At 40.1% G+C, this 20523-nt stretch overlaps 1 protein-coding gene across 1 annotated transcript in view; it reads right to left on the bottom strand.

Annotated features, from left to right (window-relative positions):
* The window catches only part of col16a1 (collagen, type XVI, alpha 1), a 73314-nt gene that overhangs the window by 22218 nt on the left and 30573 nt on the right, over positions 1 to 20523 (bottom strand). The window contains exons 9-41 of the mRNA XM_072370603.1: positions 16993 to 17025; positions 14168 to 14203; positions 14019 to 14069; positions 13711 to 13743; positions 13511 to 13555; positions 13010 to 13048; positions 12843 to 12905; positions 12007 to 12051; positions 11813 to 11908; positions 11498 to 11536; positions 10340 to 10384; positions 10183 to 10218; positions 9960 to 10082; positions 9286 to 9321; positions 8812 to 8847; positions 8475 to 8603; positions 8229 to 8273; positions 7858 to 7884; positions 7719 to 7772; positions 5949 to 5999; positions 5728 to 5862; positions 4768 to 4803; positions 3669 to 3776; positions 2425 to 2547; positions 2277 to 2330; positions 2151 to 2192; positions 1856 to 1891; positions 1716 to 1769; positions 1552 to 1620; positions 1418 to 1471; positions 1045 to 1071; positions 311 to 367; positions 29 to 73 (exon numbers count right to left, since the gene is read on the bottom strand). Coding sequence (XP_072226704.1) covers positions 29 to 73; positions 311 to 367; positions 1045 to 1071; positions 1418 to 1471; positions 1552 to 1620; positions 1716 to 1769; positions 1856 to 1891; positions 2151 to 2192; positions 2277 to 2330; positions 2425 to 2547; positions 3669 to 3776; positions 4768 to 4803; positions 5728 to 5862; positions 5949 to 5999; positions 7719 to 7772; positions 7858 to 7884; positions 8229 to 8273; positions 8475 to 8603; positions 8812 to 8847; positions 9286 to 9321; positions 9960 to 10082; positions 10183 to 10218; positions 10340 to 10384; positions 11498 to 11536; positions 11813 to 11908; positions 12007 to 12051; positions 12843 to 12905; positions 13010 to 13048; positions 13511 to 13555; positions 13711 to 13743; positions 14019 to 14069; positions 14168 to 14203; positions 16993 to 17025 — 1902 coding nt within the window. The remainder of the gene's footprint in view (positions 1 to 28; positions 74 to 310; positions 368 to 1044; positions 1072 to 1417; positions 1472 to 1551; positions 1621 to 1715; positions 1770 to 1855; positions 1892 to 2150; positions 2193 to 2276; positions 2331 to 2424; positions 2548 to 3668; positions 3777 to 4767; positions 4804 to 5727; positions 5863 to 5948; positions 6000 to 7718; positions 7773 to 7857; positions 7885 to 8228; positions 8274 to 8474; positions 8604 to 8811; positions 8848 to 9285; positions 9322 to 9959; positions 10083 to 10182; positions 10219 to 10339; positions 10385 to 11497; positions 11537 to 11812; positions 11909 to 12006; positions 12052 to 12842; positions 12906 to 13009; positions 13049 to 13510; positions 13556 to 13710; positions 13744 to 14018; positions 14070 to 14167; positions 14204 to 16992; positions 17026 to 20523) is intronic.

Below are 20523 nucleotides of genomic sequence, written 5' to 3'. Positions count from 1 at the left end.
TGTCAGACAGCTGGCTGACAGATCAGACCTGAGGCCCGGGCTGCCACATGTTTATTGCAGTTCCTGGAGCTCCCTGGAAGGCAAGAAAAGTCTGAATCAGAGTAGCAAAGGTGCACAGTGTGAAGTTAAAAATAAATGTCAACAAATGTCAAACTGCTGAAAGACAGACTTCTCTCCCCCCCTCAATACATCTCCTGTAGAGTCAGACTTAACCCTCTGAGAGTGTTTCTAGAAATGCTCTTTTAATTAACAGCATGTCCGCATGTGTTTCCTTGAGTTTGTGCAAGTGTCTGCGCAGGTGTGAACTCACAGGTCCGCCAACACTGGTAGAACCTGGCGGGATGCAGTTGCATTCTCCTGGTTCGCCCTGAAATACACATAATAAAAAAAAAAGACCCATAAGGTGACATTCTTTACAGAGCCTGCAAAAGTGAGTTCTCAGTCGACACCAAAACTATTCTGTTACAGCAAGGAAGTCAAGAGGAATATACATAAGACAGTTTTTGCTGTAGCTCCTCTGCCAAACATGATGTCATCATGCATGAGCTCCGTCAGCCACAGCAAACATACACGGAGCAGACTATGAAGATCCCAAATATTACAATTTGCTCTTTCTCCTCTTTTCCTTCTTTCTCAACTTAATTCTTTATTTTAATTCAGTCTTCATGAGGCGCTTTGATCCCTTATCTTACACCCTTTAGCCCTTCCTCATTTGCTTCTTCATCTCTCCCTTCCTCTCAGTGACAGCCTGGACGGGTGGCTCTGATGCATGCTGTAATTAATAGTCTCGTACACATGCTCTCTCCTCGGGCCCACAAAACTCCTGGTCCGCCGGCAACAGTACACTTGTCACCGCCACTGCTGCTCTATCTGTGGCCCCCGGTCGACGTGGGCATGTGTGTGTCGGCGCAAGTGTTTGTGTGTGTCTGAGGAAAAGTGGGGTTGGCGGAGTGTTGAGCCATCTCTCGTGATTACCATCTGTTCCGCCCCCTTATATTCAAAGCCCTCCAGTTCCCGTCATCCAAAACAAAACGGTAGACTTACCTTGTCCCCTTTAGCTCCATCAAGTCCCTGCAAGAGAAGCAGACAGAGAAAACACACACACACACACAAAGACAAACACTTAGTTACTCTTGCTTTGTTTTTTCAGAGTAAGGCTCACAGGGCGGTGCGCTGAGTGCAGATCAGGGCATGCAGGATGAGATGGGAGCAGACATTGCCTCTATTATGGATCCAGGCAGACATCCTTGGGTAAATACTGCCCAAATCAAGGACAATTCCCAAAGAAGCTCAAAGAGAATTAAAATTCTAACAAGATGCTGAAATGGAGTTTAGTTTGCTACTTGAATTTCTTCATCATGTTGCTGATAAACATGAACAAAAACATGCAAAAAATAAAAGGAACGAGACAACTCACCGGTCTGCCATCAGCTCCTGGAAGCCCTAAGGGGCCGGGGGCTCCATCTATACCCTGTGAGTCAAAATGTAATTCAGGTGTATTGTTTAGGAATACATCAAAAGCCCATACCAAAAGATATATTTATATCCTACCGGAGGCCCTGCTGCTCCAAAGCCCATTGGTCCCTGTGGCCCAGGAAGCCCGATGTCACCTTTGGAGCCCTGTGAACAGGAAACATCCAAAGTGAAAGTGTCAGCAGGCTTCGTCTTGATATTGGTGTGATTATTACACAATAAACTCCTCTGCTTAAAGCTACCTTTTCTCCTGCGGGGCCAATGGGACCAGAAGGTCCTCTGACACCAGTAGATCCCTGTAAAAAAAAAAAACTCAGATTAAACTAATTTCTGAACATGGACAATTGAAAGAATATATTTCAGAAGTATGAGAGAAGCTTACTACAAGTCCTGGGAGCCCCTTCGGTCCATCGACGCCCTGTGACACACAAACAGAAGATAAATACAAAGAGAAGCAAGAGGTTTAGGTGGTCTGAGGAGAAGAAGTTTGACACAAGCACTGATTTCCCAAAGTCAACCACACATCACGCAATTATTCCACAATGAATGAAAGAATGGATCTGAGACAGAAAGACCCCAGGATTACTCTTGGATTGTTATTTACTGGGAAAGGTAATGATTGATCTGTGAGGCAGTAAAAGTTACTCTTAGGTGTTTTCAGGATAAGTCAGCCTCACCTGTGGTCCTGGAAGGCCAACTCCTGCAGCTCCGGCTTCTCCCTACAAGGGGCAAAATAGACCACATGAAGAGACAACTCTCTGTGTATTTATAAACACGACCAAACAAAAAAATGGACATCTTACCTTGCTTCCCTTGGGACCAGAGGGCCCCTGCACACCTGGTAAACCTGTTTTTCCCTGAAAAAAAAACAAAAAAACATTTGTGAGCTGAACATTAGTAATTCCAGTGGCAGAGACGTGAAAGTAAACCAAAAAAAATTAATTCCCTCACATTTTTGCCGGGCTTTCCTACTCCTGGGGGCCCAGGGTCTCCTTTCTCTCCTTTGGGGCCTGGTACAGCTGTACCATCACCCACCACAGAGCCAGAGGAAGAACAGCTGGTACACGCATCCCCCTTGGGAAAAATAAAAAATAGATAAATCCAAACCATAATCCAACAAGCTTTCACACCAATCTAGTTTGTTTACTATGAAAAGTCAGTTGCCCCATGTAGTTAATCAATTTCTACTTTTAAACACTAGGAATCTATGTTTGCACAAGTCATGCAGACTAATCCGAACTATGGTCTTGATCAAAGTTGTGGAAAGGAACGGGACTTTAAACAACGCACAGATGCTACAATTTATACCAGCACTAATTTGACCCCTGAAGAGACCCTCGGTTGGCATTTCAGCGGATTCTACACAACTTTGCTAAGTACATAAGTGCTGTGCATAGGTGGTTGCACAGGTGATTTACTTTTGGAAAGAAATATTTGTGTGACTGTACCACAGCAGGTACAATCAATTCTAAGAACAACTGAAAAACTACAACATCAAGGCAACGAAACAAGAAAATCTCCAGGCAATTAACAGATTAATCAGTTTTGGACATAAACCTTTTTTTCTTTCGACAAATATCCTGACTATCCACTTGTGTAAAGCTTGGAACCTCCAAAAAGTTGCTTCATTAATATATTCCCACAGTTTGCTGCCGTTTCATGTCCAATGAGCTGGTAGAAGTGAAACATTTGTCACATAATGCTGTCTTGTACGTCTGATTCACATGTCCTTCCATCTCGACACGCTGATATCCAAATTTAGCCAATGTAATGCATAACACGTGTGAACTGCGATCTGGGTTGTTTCATGAAAAGTTTCTAAGGTTAGAACGTGGAAAAACAGACAGTAAATTTAAATCTACATTTCAAAACCACGTGGAGACATGCAGTCGCTGGGACAATGACGAGTCTAGAGAAGAAATATCAGACAGCACCATCTATGTGGGCTGTTTCTGAAGAGTGCCTGGATATACCTTTAAGTAAAAAGTAGAGTTAAGTATTAATTTTTGTCCTATTTTTATGTTCTATGGTTTTGGTCTGGTATCAGGTTGTGGTCTCCTCATGTGTTCAGTGTGTAGAAGCTCACAGTTGCAGTCATCCACTGGCATCTATTTATAAAATAAAGTCAAACCGGCATATCCATTTTCTGTCTTTCTTTCCTCTTCTACTAATTTCAAAGACAAACATTCATGTACCTTCTCTCCCTTTAAGCCCATTTGACCATCCTGACCAGGCTCTCCAGACAGCCCTGGGACTCCAGGAGCACCATCCAGTCCCTTGTCCCCTTGGTCTCCTTGTTCACCCTGGTAGAATTGAAATATGAGAAGGAAAAAACAGACAGTAAGCTCCTCTAGCAGTACTAGGGAAAAAGGTTTTATGGATTGGCCCTCTTTTTGTTTCACACTATGCACACGCGAAGAAGGCTGCTAATGAGCAAACACTGACGCAAACAATGCAATATGTCTAACTACTCTAAAAAGGCTGCACAAACATTGTATGAAGATGAATGTGCACGTAGCATTTTAAATAGATGCCCAACAAACCCACAATGCATTTTGGAAACATAACCTGTTTGTTAACAAGAAAGTTTCACAAGGTACTTCTTATTTTACTGCTTTATAAAACATCGGCCAATGTTTTGGGCTGATGTAACAGAGGTTTATGAAAAAGGAATAACTGGTGATTTATTTAGTCCTCTAGTACCTACAAAAGTGTCAGTCTCCGTATTTCCAGTAACTGTCTGGCTGCACTTTGAAGCTGAGGCTGAGTGATTTCTGTGGATGAGTTTCAAGGTGATTTAGAGCAGCCTGACTTTGTTGATGACAGATTTATATGTCAGATTTTTTTTGGGGTGAAGTGATGAGAATGTTCCACAAAACAGAGTTAGTGGTCAAAATCAAAACGTGAGCTGATGTGTGACTGCTTGAGCTCGGTGAAACATTATTTAAATATAATTTGACTTGAGCAACGTGCGGACACATTCTTGGTTTTCAGTGATGTCAAATTAATCAGGAATGTCTTTCTGTTTGAAGCTACCTTCCTTCAGGTTTTTAAAGAGATTATTTAGGGAGGACTGGAGTGGGTATGTGAATAATTAGTTATCTAAACGTCTGATAGAATGTCCAAGATAAGTTGATAAGTTGGTTTTAATTTGTCACCTGACAGCCAGGCTTAAATGTGAGCTTTTTGCTGGGTCCAGTCAGTCATTAAGTTTGTGAGAAACACAAATACAGAACAGCTTTTTATTAAGGAGATTTATTAGGACTCTAAGAGTCCTAAAAAAGTGAAACACACCTTTTCTCCTCTTGCACCAGTCAGACCAGTCGGCCCCTGTAAGAGCAAAGATACATGCACATAAATCTGGAAGTACTGATCAAGCTTCTCTCCCTGCAGGTAAAATAGAGCCTGTTGACATAAAAGCAACCACAGAAACACACACGTTACTCATGTTACCTCTTCCAATTACACAGAATGTAATTGGAAGAGGTAACATGAGCCTAAATTGATTTATTACACCTCGCAACAACGCTGTGGTACAAGAAGAATCTCTGCATATTCTGTTTATACAATAAGCGCTCTGGGATGATTCGCCCTGGGGGTGAAATCTTTCAGCATCGCAAACTTTTCACTCATACAGATGGCAGTTAATCTGTTTTACTGTGCAGCAGAATAGGATGCCAAGAAGGTGCCCTGGTACTGTGCAATTTGCACAACGTGACTTCTGTGACTAATTCTGACTATGAACAGTAATGTGTGTAATGGTGTATGCACTGTGAATTTATTTCTTTTTTTTTATTTGATCCAGTTTTTCTAAGACTGGGCTGTAAGCAAAAGGGATTTGATGCCAAGTTCCATTCAGTGAAGTTACTTTATTTCATGCAGGATTTTGGAGCAAATACAGTGATAAACACTAAAAGCACAAAAACATTTCATGAATGTAAAGCAAAATGAAGCAAATTATCGTAATATGCAGTGTATATTATTCAACTTAGTTCAAGATACTATGGACAATACATTATAACAATTTGACATGGTATTGAAGTAAAAATCTGGGATATTTATTATGTTTATGTTGTTTACTGAAGTCACAGTCTACTGCTCATTTCAGGTGCTAAATCGGGATCATACTGCCCTTTAAAGGAAGGTGTGTGTGTGTGTATTATATCGAATATATAATTGAAATATATATATATTCAATATATATATTCAATATAATTCTATTGTATAGATATTTGTATGACATATCGTTTGTACCTGCTTGCCATCAGTCCCGAGACCTGGTAGTCCAGGTGGACCTGGAGGGCCAGGTTCGCCTTTTGTTCCCTCGGGCATCTTGATGTTAGCAGGTTTGCTACCAACTTCCAATGGCTGGCACGTACCACACTCGCCCTGATGAAGCGCAAGTAGTCAGGAAGGTTAGTTTGCATGAAAATTAAGTTAAAAGATGCAGAACCAACACATTTGTCAACACTTACCCTTTCACCTTTTAGGCCAGGAAGACCAACACCCGGTAGCCCTTGCTCTCCCTGTGAATAAAGAAAGAGAAGAGATTAAAATGATACCAAAGGTTCATCAAATGAGATGAAGAATGAAAACACATTATCAAGAAACATATGCACATGTAGATGGGATTCATTTCAAAGCTATATGGGATGCACCTGCAAACATACCAGAAAGATTGAAAGCTTTAAAAGATCAGCAGAGTTTTTTCTCCTTTTCTTCTTTGCAATAAATTACTTTTCAAATTACTTTGAACAAATTAATACATGAAAAATAGCCTATAACCCAAGAGTGAATTTCTCTTTGCAGGTCAGAATTGATTGTCTGCTAAAATTGGTGAAAAGAATAGTTCCCTAGTATAAAAAGTCTAATTTCATCACCCTGTAGCTGATAAACAAAACTTGTTAAGTCTTGTCTTGAAATGGTTTTTTATGAAGCTCTGCCTTCAAAGTAGATAATGACGTTGGGATGATGCCTCCTCTTTTTTCCCCTCATCCTTTTTAAGAGGGGCTGTGTAAAAAAAGAAGTATCTTACCTGCGAAAGACGTCGTTCAGAGCGCTCTCACTTTGAAGAAGCAGGGAGGGGGTCTAATTGGTTTGCCAAGCTTGCGGCTACTCAAAACTCGGACAGAAGATGAGCAGAATTTTGCCATCTAATACAACTTATAATGCTTATTTGTAAATAGATGCTTCTTTACACTTCACTTCTTTATCTGTGCAATACTGATGTTCATTGACAGAGTAAACCTAGTGCTAAAGATGTAGAAAATCTAGCACAAAACTTAAACTATATAGCCTTCACTGAAAACATTATTTTTATGCTGAAAATTTGAGCAGCAGCTAGCTTGGCTGACCCTTCAAAATCCCCCAGTTTCTTCAAACAGAGTGCTCTGCTGTCTGCTAAAGATAAGACACTCCCAAGAACCTCACACAACCCCACTCCAAAAAGTCAAAACGTAAATTTACACAATGAGAAGGAACGCTGTGTTCCTAAAATTTGCAAACATCAAGAATGTATATGCTAACACAAAACGTTAGCCAAAAACTATTGAAAATTTCAATCTCTGCTCCTATTTTAGTTTGAGGCATGTCAGTCATATATGGCTCACTTTCGAGTTAATTTAGTTTATTCTCAGTCAGTGGTGTCACTGCAACAATTCTCACTTGAACATTGAGTTAATTAAAATTTCTAATTCACTAGAATTATCATGTGGTGTGATTAATAAAAAAAAGGGTGGGGCAGGTTAGTTCAGGGAGCATTGAAGGATAGAACTGAGTGACACCACATGGAGTAATCTCTTTTTGCTCAATGGCAATCAGCCACATCAGAGTGACACAAGAGCAACAGAAGGCTTCCAACTCCAACCTCTCAATAGCCATGATTCCTTATATATAAACTTTTTTTGAATGTCTTTAAAATAAAAGTTTAATTAGGCTTGTTTTTTATCAACAAGTTTGGGCGGAATCATCGCGGCTCGGTGGTGTCATCAGTAGGTGGCGATACAGGCTTGATTGTGATTGGCTATAATAAACCGAGGAGAATGTGTAGTGGTCGCTAAAGTCAAAACAACACCTTGGAGAAACAGAAAGATAAACAGACACAGTACAAGTCCTGCGCAAATATAAGGGAGTTTTTCCTGTTTTTGTAATTTCTATCAATCATCTCTAATGCAATGTTTCAAACTGTTCATAAAACTGACATTGAGGGAAACAAAGTAAGAGAAAGCTCATGTTTTCTCTCCTACCTTTGTACCTTTCTGTCCTTCCTTGCCACCGGATCCCCTTGGTCCAGGTTTTCCCTGCCATGTGGACACATTTCATTTCAAACCATCAGCAGAACGTGAAGCAAAACATTCAGTTTCAAAGAACTGAAGCTGAACTTACCATCTTACCATCCGCTCCTGTGTTACCCTGAAGACAGGCAGGGAAAAAAAAAGAAATTAGGAATTTATAAAAATGGATGGGCTTTTAAATTGGTAATTCAACCTTCATAGTAAGTTTCACCCTACGGGCAGCCAAGTCGAATGATATTGGTTTATGCGGATCTAGGCTTTTTGCTAATAAGTTTCCTGCTGAGGAAAATCCCTACGGTAGACAGTTTGGGCCCTAAAATTAGTGCACCACTGTGATTATCTTCCTGATGAAGTCTATTAAGAGCTTTCCTCAGAAACCTACCGGGTGAGTTCCTCTTATATAAGCCGTCTCTGCTATTAAGGTCAGCTACTCTTGGTACTATTTCTCCTACTGTTACTTACCTTCTCTCCTCTAAGGCCAGGTGAACCTGCATTTCCTGGCTCCCCCTGTGGAACAGAAAAACCAAATGATGTATCACTTTACTGAAGGTGTTTATCACAGCTCATAGATGTGTGAAAGCACACTGATGCAAGCAAAATGAAAAACAGAGAGTCAAGCAAAAACATCTACCCAGTAATTTTCTCTCATGTGTGTTTTACTGATAATAAGTTTCTCCTTTCTGTAGGTGCAAAGCAAAAGTGACTTACTTGTTCTCCCTTCTGTCCAATCCCGGGCTCTCCCTTCTCGCCCCTTTGCTGCAGGGTTTGGGGTAAGCCACCAGGAAGGAGGTTAGGGGGTAGTTCTCCAAGGGTGGGGCACACAGAACACGGTTCTCCCTAAAGCACAGAGAATGTCTCAACCCAGAGCAGTTCTCATTCAAACAATTTGTAAGTAAATGAAATTTTTTAAAATGTAATGAAAATAAGCTAAACTAATAGTCCCAGGGCTAGGTTAAGTAATTATTCAACTCCATCAGGCTGGCAGTCAAATAAAGTAGACTAAACCAAAAATCGTTTAAACTTATATGACGGAAACCAAGCTGACCTTTTCTCCTTTGGTGCCATCTGATCCTGATTCTCCCTGTCAAAACATACAAAAGCACAGACATCCAAGAAAACAAATTAATCTCAGCTCACTCTGCCAAGTAGGTTTGCTTTGAGATGTCTTGTCTCAACACGACATTGGAAGCATTCTGGTCATTGCAAATAGGCAGATGTCAGAGTCTATCAGTGATGTTTGTGTGGATGCGAGTTAATGGCAGTGTGGACTTGAGCAGACTAGCATTCGTGCACAAACTCATGGGTATAGACCTAAATCTAGAAAAGCGCTGAATGTGTGTGTAGATTTTTATGGAGTTTGGTTCTGCTAGTTTTGCTTGCATCTGCTTTAGGAGTCTTCTACAATGCTGATGTTAGCATATCTGGATGTTTTGAAATGCAGATGAGCACGTATAGGTCACGCTTCCACAGGATATGAATTAACCATAAATAGTAAATGAATGAGGAGGGAAGTCTATACCTTCGGTCCTGCTTTGCCATCTGCACCTTGAGGCCCCTGGTAAATACAGAGAAAAAAGAAGGAGAGAGGGCAGTGAGGGAGATCCAGAGGCAGCAATGTTGTGAGTTCAGTTTTGTGAGAGAGAGGTCACATCCACCCATTCCCCTCTGTTACTTTGCCCCCTTTTCCCTCTGCCCTAACCAGGTATGACAGATTGATGCTGGCACTATTGGAAATCGTTGCACAGAGAATCGCATAAGGCTCAAGATTTATATTCTATCGCCCTCCCTCCACAAATCATTCTCTATTGCACCTGCTAGAGTAAGTGGAAGACAGAGAAACGCACTGTGCTGCGAGTTTACAGAGACAAAGAGACAAGTTAAGATTGCACTAAAAGGAAGACCCTTGCCTTGATGACTAAACTTATGACAGCATGTCACGTCTTTTCCCCTTGAGCTGCTGAACACTGCAAATACAACCCCCCAAAGGTGAATATAAATGCCATGCAGAACGATAAGGAAAATTAAATATATATGCTCTCAAACAAGCGCTCAGAGTTCAATTGTCAGCTATAGCTCAGGCCATGTCTACAACTTGCTAATAAAACATGCAGCAAGATCATAAAAATGTAAAACTGAACATTCCAGGCAGGTGCCAAATAGATTACATTACACTAAAGTCAAACTGATACTTACAGGGAGTCCTGTCTCTCCTAGCCCTGGTAATCCAGCCTCTCCTTTAGGGCCAGGCTTCCCTTGCAAAGCCACTGTGTTGCCAATGTCTGTTGGCAGCACAGGGCACACTTCGCATGGGTCACCCTGGAGATTTAACACAAATTAAGTAAACAAATGCATTGATGAGACGACACAAAGACATGCAGATAAAGTGATTAAGGATAGTGTTTATGAAGTTTTATACCTTATCTCCTTTTACCCCTGCTGGTCCTCTTGGTCCCTATGAAAACAGCAGAATCTCGATCAAACATTCATAGATCAGTTCAGTGTTATACTCCTGACCGCTGGAAGGTCATACACACACGACTGAATACAAATCAATATTTAAAAAAGTCTCTTACTGGTTCTCCTGGCAACCCATCCTCCCCAGAATGTCCCGTTTCTCCCTGTTGACACAAACTAAAACTGAATATGATATCATTTTAGCTTTGGTAGCCTAAGGTTGTTAGTAAACCCCAAACATCAACAGCAGAGCTACGATGTTAAATATGATTGCATAGATTAATGGTTCTTAAATGCCCACTTATTGGTCATGCTCCACACATAATTAACATTATCACAAACTGTTAATTAGTCAATTTACAGTTCTATATAAACTGCTTTTTTGTTTTGCGTGTTTAATTGTTAAGAATGGTGTGCGTTTAGAGCTTGAGATAAAAAACAACTGTTCCCAAATTCCTGAACGTGTTCATGTTCACCAAATGTCCGTATTAATGGTTTCGCACTGGGAAGCAAGACTAGCTGAGAAGCCAGTCCTGGTGCAATAGGCAACGCACACGTGAAGTTAAAACGTAAAGCCTGCATTGCATGTATACTGAGAAACGACCATCAGTGACGTAGGGGGCATTTGTATCAGCAATCAAACTTCTGCGACTGACAATGTTCAAATAACACATCCAAGCATTTATAATAACACATCCAACCTATTTATAAACTGTGTATCCATTAATACAAGATAACTATTACTAACTAGCTAAATTTCAAACTGTTTATCCATTCAATTAAGCTAACTTTAAATTCAAGATAACTTTTCAACTCTAAGGTAACTATTCTTATCCACTAGTTTAAACCAGATCAACTGTTTAGCCATTAATCTAAGCCAACTAGTTTAAGTTTGATCCTTTTTTTTTTTTTAAATAAGATTGATCAATTTTAGCCACATATTTAGTAGTATACATTAAACACAATTATGTAAGGAATCTCAGATGTTCTCAGATATTTACTCTGTTTATTTTTTAATATAGAAAAGTCTTAATTCAAAACTTAGCTAATATCTAAACCACATATTTATGTTTCAGCTGTTGGTCATTACTTAATTACTATTTAAACTCAGTTCAATCCTTTTTTGTTTTCCTCCTTTACATGACTGTGTGAACTGTGTTTAGTCATATTGGGTCTTACTTTTTAGACATGTTAAAACTACGTACTTGCACCTATAAAGGTACAAGTTGATTTTAAAAATACATCCGACATAAGTCACGTTTCAAAATTAAACCCACCTTGTCTCCTTTTGTACCACGAGCTTCACCAGGGGGTCCCTGTCAGGAGGTAAGTATATAATAAACCTTTTCAAATGCTTTTCTTAAGAAGCCTTGAGGCTTTTACAAAGGTAAATTAAAGCTGTACCAAAATAAGTCCTGCCAAGTCAAGTGATTTCGAGCTGTCTCATAAAACAGTTTTTTTTTTGTACAAAATGAGAGTATCTCAAGGAGAAGTGTGCAGACATAATGTAAATTAAAGTCAGGACATCATCCAATAAGTGCATATATCCTTCATGTTTCCTTCAGAGTTTTTCCATTAAAAAGTGCACTCACTGGAGGACCCGGCTTTCCAAATCCTGGTAGACCTGGAAGTCCAGGCTTTCCTGGCTCCCCAGCCAACCCTTCAGGACCCACCATACCTGGTGTGCCCTGGGAAACACAGATTCTGTTAAATCTAAATGGACTGAATGGCATGTATTTGAGAGACAGGTTGTTGACAGAGACTGCCAGACTTAATGCAGACAGACCTTCTGTCCCTTGGGGCCAACTACACAGACGGACCCAGCTCGACCCTGGGAAACGGTGACAAACAGAGAGAAAAGTGACATTATCAGTGTCATCCAAGAGGTACCAAACAAGCTCTCCTAAAATCTATCTCCAACCCCTCTTCATGAATTGGTGTAAAAAAAACACTTTTTCATTCCCCTCATTGGTTTGACATTTTGAAATCAAATCGAGATTGAATTTTAGAGCCTGTGACATGTATTATCTTCAGTGTTGCATACGCAATATTTCTGCCATACTGGTTCAAGAGACATCAACAAAAGCATTCATATTCACAATATAACATGGTTGGGGGGTGGGCTTAGGAAAATCTATCCAGCCTATCAAGCACTTAGCTTGGCACACTGTACGCGAGTAAGCGCTGCCACAACAACTACAATATCTTAGAGCTCACACACGTTGTCATTTTTTACTTGAAAGTTTTCATGCGTCTGCAGGACCATAGCACCGTTAAAGGAAGATTAAAAGGTTTAAGTCTTCCTGAATAGATGGCTGCCTGTTTAAGAGACGAACAGCAACAGTCAATGAAGCAGCATTGATTGTGCAAGCTTTGTTGCTCTAGCCTAATCTAACAGGCATTAACAGGCTGACTTAACGCAGCAGGAGAGGGGGGGGGAGTGCAGATATCAATGGGAGTCTGAGCTTTAAGAGTAATACCGAATACGTTTACTGAATATCCGTCCAAGCCCGATAAAAGTAGCTACATAATTGCATGTATGCTTGTGGATTGGGAGAGTCACTTCCATCATTTCTAATGCTCTAATTCTAATGCAAAAGAAAACAAATACAAAACACCTACATCCCTCCCTGGTGTGCCCGTCAGACCCTGAGGACCGATGTCTCCCTTCTGACCTTTTTCTGCCTAGACAAAGCCAGCAACAAAATAAGAGGTTAGAATTTAATTGGATAAACATTAGAGGGTCACGCCTTCATTATTAATCACCAAAAGTGTCTAAAACTGTTCACCTTGTACCCAGCTGCTTTGCCCCAGTTGGAAGCCGTCGCCTGTGGAGAGAAGCAATGGAGACAAGGCCCAGATCAATGACCTGGCTCTAGAGACAAAATATACACACCAGTGGAGCATAGCAAACAGCACAGTGTCCAGTCAGAAACCCGTATGAACTACCAGCAGGAGGCACGTGCCTCATTCACACACACAAAAACTACCACACAACCTGAGGAAAAGAAGCAGGCTTCCAGTAATCTGGATGCATATAAATCTATCAGATACAACTTACATTTTCAACACACCTACATTCACATATGCAAATGCATTCTCAATGGCTCACTGCCTTTAAATTAATGTAAAAAGAACACCATTACTTTCACAGCATAATTAAAACTGGGAGTGAATGTTTGAAAATGAGGCTTTGCTTAAAAATCAAACTAAGTTGCTAAGTGTGGTTAGCAGGGTTGGAGGGCAGTTTGATGTGCTGCTGTAAGCTCTAGCAGAACACTGGCACTCACCGACTCGCCTTTCTCTCCCTTCTGGCCTTTGGGTCCCTCTGTGCACTGAGGTTAGAGACAATTGGTTGGCATGTATCATTACAGAGCAGTTTTGGCAAAAATTTCAGGCTCACGGTGCTGTGTGCCATATAACAAAAACAACCCTTTTCTCTGCGAGACAGGGTGCAGAGAGAGAGGGACACAATGGTAATGTTACTTACTGGACCTGAATGGGAGCCAGAACAGTCACCACCCTAAGATGGAGAGAGACAGACAAAAGATGATTGCTTTTGGGTGTGGAACGGAGTCAAATCGCTGAAGAGCGTGCAGCTATGACGTGAGCTGGTCAAAATCCAGCATCATGTTCGACTGCAGCAGCATCAGAGTGTTTGTCTATGAAAAGATAATAATCCAGGCATGCCTATTCACATTTAATGACATCTCACATTCCACCGATATTACTTTTACAAGACACACATACACAGATTTACATCTCTCGATATGCTTTATAGATATAGTTCATACTCACCCGGTCCCCTTTTTCTCCTTTCAACCCAGCAGCCCCACCCAAGTTTACTACCTGTGACACACACAAACAGACAGTCACACACTCTGTGGTTTCATACACCCGACTTGATAGAATGGAAAGAGATGTGAGTAAAGATCAGTGATCCTTACATTTTCTTCCCTACTCGTGAGCAAACAACCAGCACACTACAGACAGACACAAAGAGAGAAATATTTATTGTCATCTTTTGCTTTAAACCCACTGAAGGAGCTTGTGAGGAGAGTAAGAGTCTTGTAGTTTCTGCTGTCACCTGGCAGTGGCACTCTTGCACAAAGCTAAATGTTACTGGATCCCTGTGCTGCTACACTATGCAGCTAAAAAAATTAGGAGAGATGTGAAAGGCGGCAGACACACATACGCACACATACACAAAAGTATTTCCTTTGGGAGCAGGAGATCAATAAGAATGTCTGATTCCCACAGCACAGGAGAGCGCAGACCAGCTGCTCCTCACAGGAGGCCACAGACATGCATAGTCGCATGCAAATGCCAAATAAGGGTAGCCATTATAAATAGCTGAAGCATTTTCAACAGAAGAGGGTAATTAAAGCTGAATTCCCCCACACTGTGTTGCTGGGAGAGCTGCTTTCACACACCAGGAAGTTTGCAATATGCTGAAGCTGTGAATCTGAGCTTGCTGTGACGACGTCGGAGAGCTTGTAAAAGCACAGAGACGATGTGTAATTTTCTCTCTTCTCTTTTTTGTCCGTCTCACACTTACAAGCTAGAAATTTATCAGTGACTGGTAAGACAAACTGCAACGACAACTCACTTTTTCCGAACTCTCTCCTGTGATAGTGGGCTTTTTAAATCCTCCTAAACTTCCACATAAAACCTCAGAAGTAAAACATTTATTTTTAATTTTTTTTTTGCCCTTTCCTGTTATTTGCAATAAAACTGAGGATTGGGAAACCTTTATCGGTTCGCTTATGTCCCAACAACTCTGTTATTTCAGACTGATTAAATAGTGTACATGTTGAAAACGCAATTCTTAACTAAAAAGTAGCGTATAACTACCATACCTTGCATAACGAACTAATGAGTTAAGTTTGTGAGTAAAGTCAGGACATCATCCAGTGATACCTTTACATATTGTGATTTTGTATGTCAAATCTCTATATTGTATATGCATATTTGTCAGTTGTATAATTCATACAAACTTATGTTTGTATGAATTAGAAAAGGGTATATTTGCAAACATTTCATTCAAAACAGTAAAATATAGAACCTGTTTTTAGTCAAAATCATGAGTCATTTACAATAAAAGCTCGACGTTTGGTGAATAGGTTATCTTAAAAAGAATAAAAGCTTTGTTAAGTGTTTTATGACATTAAATATGTTACAAACAGAGAGCAGCAGTGTGGTACATTTGATGACAAATGGAAGCTCTCCATTCTCAGTAAAAAGATGAAGAAAATGGCAGCTTTCTGGAAAAAGCTACTCAAACATCCCCATTTTATGAAAAATATTTTCTGTTATCCTCAACCAGATAAAATAGTAGTCAAAGTACCTTTCATAAATTTTAATTTGTTCTGTTAAGTGAACTGCTTAAGTGTCAAGTGTTTGTAGTTAACAGCAAAAAAAAAGCCCTGAAAACAATACAAACTTGAACTTGTGCAGCAAACACATTGAGATTGTGGCATTAGCCTTGATTTGGTTGTTTTTACAACTCATGCAACTTTTACATAAGACCTTGTCATCTTGCATGTTGCTAACTTAAAACTAGAATTAGCATCAGCACAGTCATTTACAAGCTTTTGAAAACATAAGCTGAACTTTTAACATAAGCGAGTTTTTGGTATAATCTTTAATTCTACATTTATTCTCCATCTGCCAGGTCTTTCCAAAAATGAGCGAGACCTATGTTTGTATGTATGAATTAAAATTATCGGTGAATTATATTCACTTAATCCCCCCCTTGATTTGACACATGATAAAATAGTAAAGATGCACCAGAAAGATGATAACAGATGCCTGCAAATTGGGAGAGCAGAAAACCATAAAGCGGTGACGTTGAGTCGACAAGTCTAAGTGTTGAAGAATAGCTGATGAAGCATGACATGATCACTGATTAATGGTTTTGGACTTAGCTTTGGGAATGTGCAGCAAAAGTCAAATCTACAACATATTCACACCCTTTAGTTTAAAAAGTCCATTAATGCAATCGCCTTATTGGTATAGTGATATTGGTGAAGCAGTGCACAATATCCTTCTGTAGTGTCTATCTTTACCTTAAAGAAAAAAAGCTGCCTGTGGAAACTTTGTGAAATTCACTTATTTCCTTAGCAAGTGTGTGCCCCCAGTGGCAGGGCAAGCTGTGCTCCGTCCCAGGTAATAACCTACATTGAGGAAGTCAGGAGAGGCGGCCAACTGCATTAGTAAGCACACACAGGAGCAACCTAATGAAGTGTCTGGAGTTTTGTATTCTATTTGTGAACAGAACATGCCTATTGTAGGTGAATGACAAAATTAATAGGCAGAAGCAACTCCCAACTGAGAACCAATGCATAATGAGGTGTAAATCAGTTCTCAGTCTGTCAGCAAGTGTGTGAGTAAGGCAAGAGGAAATATAGCTTAATGCACAGCACATTTAGCCTGCACACTGTCTTCTAGTTTCAAATTCAGCTGTACATACATGTTGGAGGTCTCTTGCCAACCATGGACCCCTTTATCAGGTGAAGTACCGGTTAAGCACTAGACTGCCACAGTTCACATGGATTTCCCAGTAAAACTAACCTATATGTATTCTCTTGGATTGTGGAGTGAAAACCGGAACGCACATGGAGAACATGCTTCTCCTTTTTAACCTTACGGTTCCTTGCTTTTGACTTGACCATCTTAGTTTGAACCTGGATGTTGTCCCATAGGTCTCGTTAAACAAAAAAAAAACAATGGTAGATCAAATGTGTGAGTGGGTGTGAACTTTGAGGCTTACTTTTTCTGCAATATCCTTGGATGCAAATATCTCCTGTTGATAAAAATAAGAGAAAGAACTGGCCTTAATATATACACATCAGATGACATCTATGCGTTGCATGTGTTCTGCAACACTTAAACTCGTTTCCATTACAATTTGTTGCATCAGAAAAACAAGAACAAAAGATGAAATTGGGGCTATCTTGGTTGCACACTGGGTCATTAAAAGTTATTCTTTACTCTGGATTTAAGAAAAAACAGAGACGAGGGAGGATGAGAAGACAGAGGAAAAGTAGTACGGTATTGCATTACCCCCGAGGTAAATGAAGAGATGGACCTGCTGTGCACAGAGTTAGAAATCAGATAAACAAGAGCATAAACAACACGAAAGGTAGAGGAAGAACTGGAAAGCTAAGTGGATACAATATTTACAAGACAGCAAGTTCACATGGAGAGAAATGTAAAGGATTTTCAGCAAAGGGAAGAAGAGAGAAGTCATTTTGCAGGTGGTGCTGGACTTCATCATAAAAAAGTCAAGTAGACAGACAAAGCTTTGGCGAAAAAAAGGTGCAAAGAAGACTTTCTAGTCTTTTGAAGACTAGATGACCTTTCAGCTGGGAACTGGGATGAAGGTAAGAAAAAAAAGAGATTTACAGTGCTGGGAGATTAGGAACAGTGTGGGTGAGAGTTGTCATATCTCAGGAAGCCAGTAACTGCTGTGACCCATGCACAGACAAGCATTGTGCACATAACCCTGAACAAAACCTGATGTGATCGTAGTTGCAAAAAAAGGGCTGTTTGACATCAGCAGAGGATGGGGTTCAATATTGTGGGTCAGAGCAGTCAATTACCGGCATGCCTCTGGTACCTCACTGCCCTGCTGCCGAAGCAGCCATTACAAACTGAAACCAAAAGTTGCTCAAGCCAACAGAACTTTGAAGTAAATACTCACAAAGGTAAGAAAACCTCCAAATATACCACATTTCAGACACACAACCACCATCAAAAACAATATGAGCTCATTCAGAAATACTGTCGGTTTTCATTTCCCACAAGTCTCTAAATGAGATGATCATTTACAAACAATAACAATGTAAATTTATCAAAGAAGATTTTTGTTTGAATCGTATAACTCCCAGCATGTAATGTTTGTAAGCGAGAAACCTATCTCTAGAGGGCCTTCAGTCATGCTTGATGATATCGTTTGTCTCCTGCTAATGGAGCCAGTTAAACTTACCTTAAGCTGTTTTCACATATAAACTTTTGGAGAAAGTGATGCAGAAATTACGCTGTAGAGAACTGCTGTGATGCCATTACAACACACAACTCCTTGTGGTGCTTGGATTATGCTCACAGGCAGTAAATACCTGGGAAAATTTGCTGCTATGTCTTTCTATTGTCTCACCCACTTATCTTCTGGAGATTCATCAGAGAGCTTGGTAGAAAATCTCTGCATGAAGTTCTACGCAAATATTTCTGACATTTGCCTTCACAACCCTAACCTCTGTGAAAACAGCTGGAGACAGCTAAGCTAAGCATAGCTGATGCTAGCAGTAAATATCTGGCTGTATTCATTCAGCGTGCAAACATCAGTGGCCCAGACTTTCTAACATGTGTTTCTTCAAAATACCAAATAAAATAGGAAATAAATATTAACACCAGTATCATGTTCTCCTTTTCAAAATCAAAGATAGTTTATCACAGCAATCAGTGTGGTTTAGCAACACTCTATGGAGCCTCTTAATAGACTTTCGTGTGTTAACTGGTTGTGTTTTCCTTTAGGGGCACATAAACTAGAGAAAGAGCAGGAATGCACAGAAACTGTATTTCACCAACAGTTGACCCCAAGTGATCCCTGTGCTTACTCTGTAGCAATAATGCAGGGAACACACAGAACACATGACATTCCACGTGTGCAGAGTTCAATGTGCTGTCACTTTGTAAGGCTTAGTTTAATAGAAGCCTTGCTATGGCTCAGTAACATCTGGGCTGCATACTGGAGTCTTGGATTTCACAGTCCATTAACTGTGTACAAAAATTGTTTACAGATAAAAAAAGAAAGGCCCTAAGTCTCTTTGTGAATATAGGCGCAAGCGTTTGTGATAAAGACACCGGGAAAAAGAGACAAATGCACTGTCTTATATAAATCCTAACATATAGAGTGAAATATGGACTAAACTGTGATGTGGTGAAGCTTATCGGTCTCAACAAGCCAGCAGATTTTCTGATGTAGCCATCAATGCAATCATTCCGTAGCTGTTTAACATTTTTGCATGTTACTTAAAAAATCCTTCAGAAAAGTATAAATCGAATGACAATTCCATAATTTCATGCAATTCTTTTCGTGGTATTTCGGTAGATGCTTGCATAATGACGTTAATTTCATTATGAACATTAATGTTGCATGAATTTATTTATATCACCCTGTCCGGTGCACTGTCCATAAGACTTTAAAAAGATTAAGTCACAATCAATTAGTCAGTCTGCAAAGAGAGAAAGAAACATAAGATGCTGGCTGTGTTTGCCTGGAAGCACCAATAGGATTGATTACTTTGTCCTGAAGTCTGTCAGAGCTCTTAGAAAACACTAGCACTCCACAGAACAAACATCAGGCTCAAATGAATAAGTAACTGCATTTAGATCCTCTTACCATGAATCATAAATCAAGTGCATAAATAAAACTATTTTTGGAGCTTTCTGTATCAATGTTGAAGCAAACACCTGAACAGATGTTGCACAATATGGAGAAATGACAACAGCTGAAAAACAGATTGTTTTCAAGGTTTTGTTTCAAAGAAAAACAGCTATCCCATTTGGCAAACTGGTTAGAGATTGTTTTGCCAGCAGGAACATCTCAGACAGCTCAGTCTGAACAACAACACAGTGTGTGTCTGTTTCAGCAATGTGCTGCACCCGCACCTGGTGGAGAAGTGCGTGTTGTGATAAATCACGATGGAATATTCTTGGACGACACAAGGCCAATTTACCTCCAGTCCATAGGCTCCATTTCATTAGCTTATCACTAATTTTTTTTCAGTGAGTACTGTGCCTGGACAGCAGGCGGGCCAGTTTAGCATTTGGCACAAACAGGGGCTCAGCGCTTCTTTATCTACTCTTCCCCTCATAGACATGTAAGCTGCCCATGCCGTGTGCAGTAATGCACCCCCATACCATTGCAGATGCTGGCTTTTAAACTGTGCTCTTATATCAGGCCTGATGGTTCATCTCCTCTTAAGCCTGGAAGATGCAGCGTCCATGATTTTCAACAGGAATTTGAAAAAATAATCATCAACCCCCAGGATAGTTTTCCTCTTCATCTCACTGCATTCATATAAGATGGAGAAATAGAATTTTCTTCTATTCACTTCGTCACTAAAAATAACTTCCTTTAAAATTTTTATGTCAACACTTTTTTCTTTAACCCTAATGCCCATCATTCTTCAAATATAACTGCAATTCTGTCACTCCTTTGTTTAATCCTGACTTCACACGTCTGTTTGTTACTCCAAATTGATCTCTCCATGCTGAAAAGATCTAAAATTGTCCTTCC

The sequence above is a fragment of the Leuresthes tenuis genome, unplaced genomic scaffold (genome assembly GCF_036924035.1).
Source record: "Leuresthes tenuis unplaced genomic scaffold, fLeuTen1.0.hap1 SCAF_18, whole genome shotgun sequence".
NCBI lineage: Eukaryota > Metazoa > Chordata > Actinopteri > Atheriniformes > Atherinopsidae > Leuresthes > Leuresthes tenuis.
Note: the sequence above shows the minus strand (reverse complement) of the source record. Positions and strands in the feature narration are given on the sequence as shown.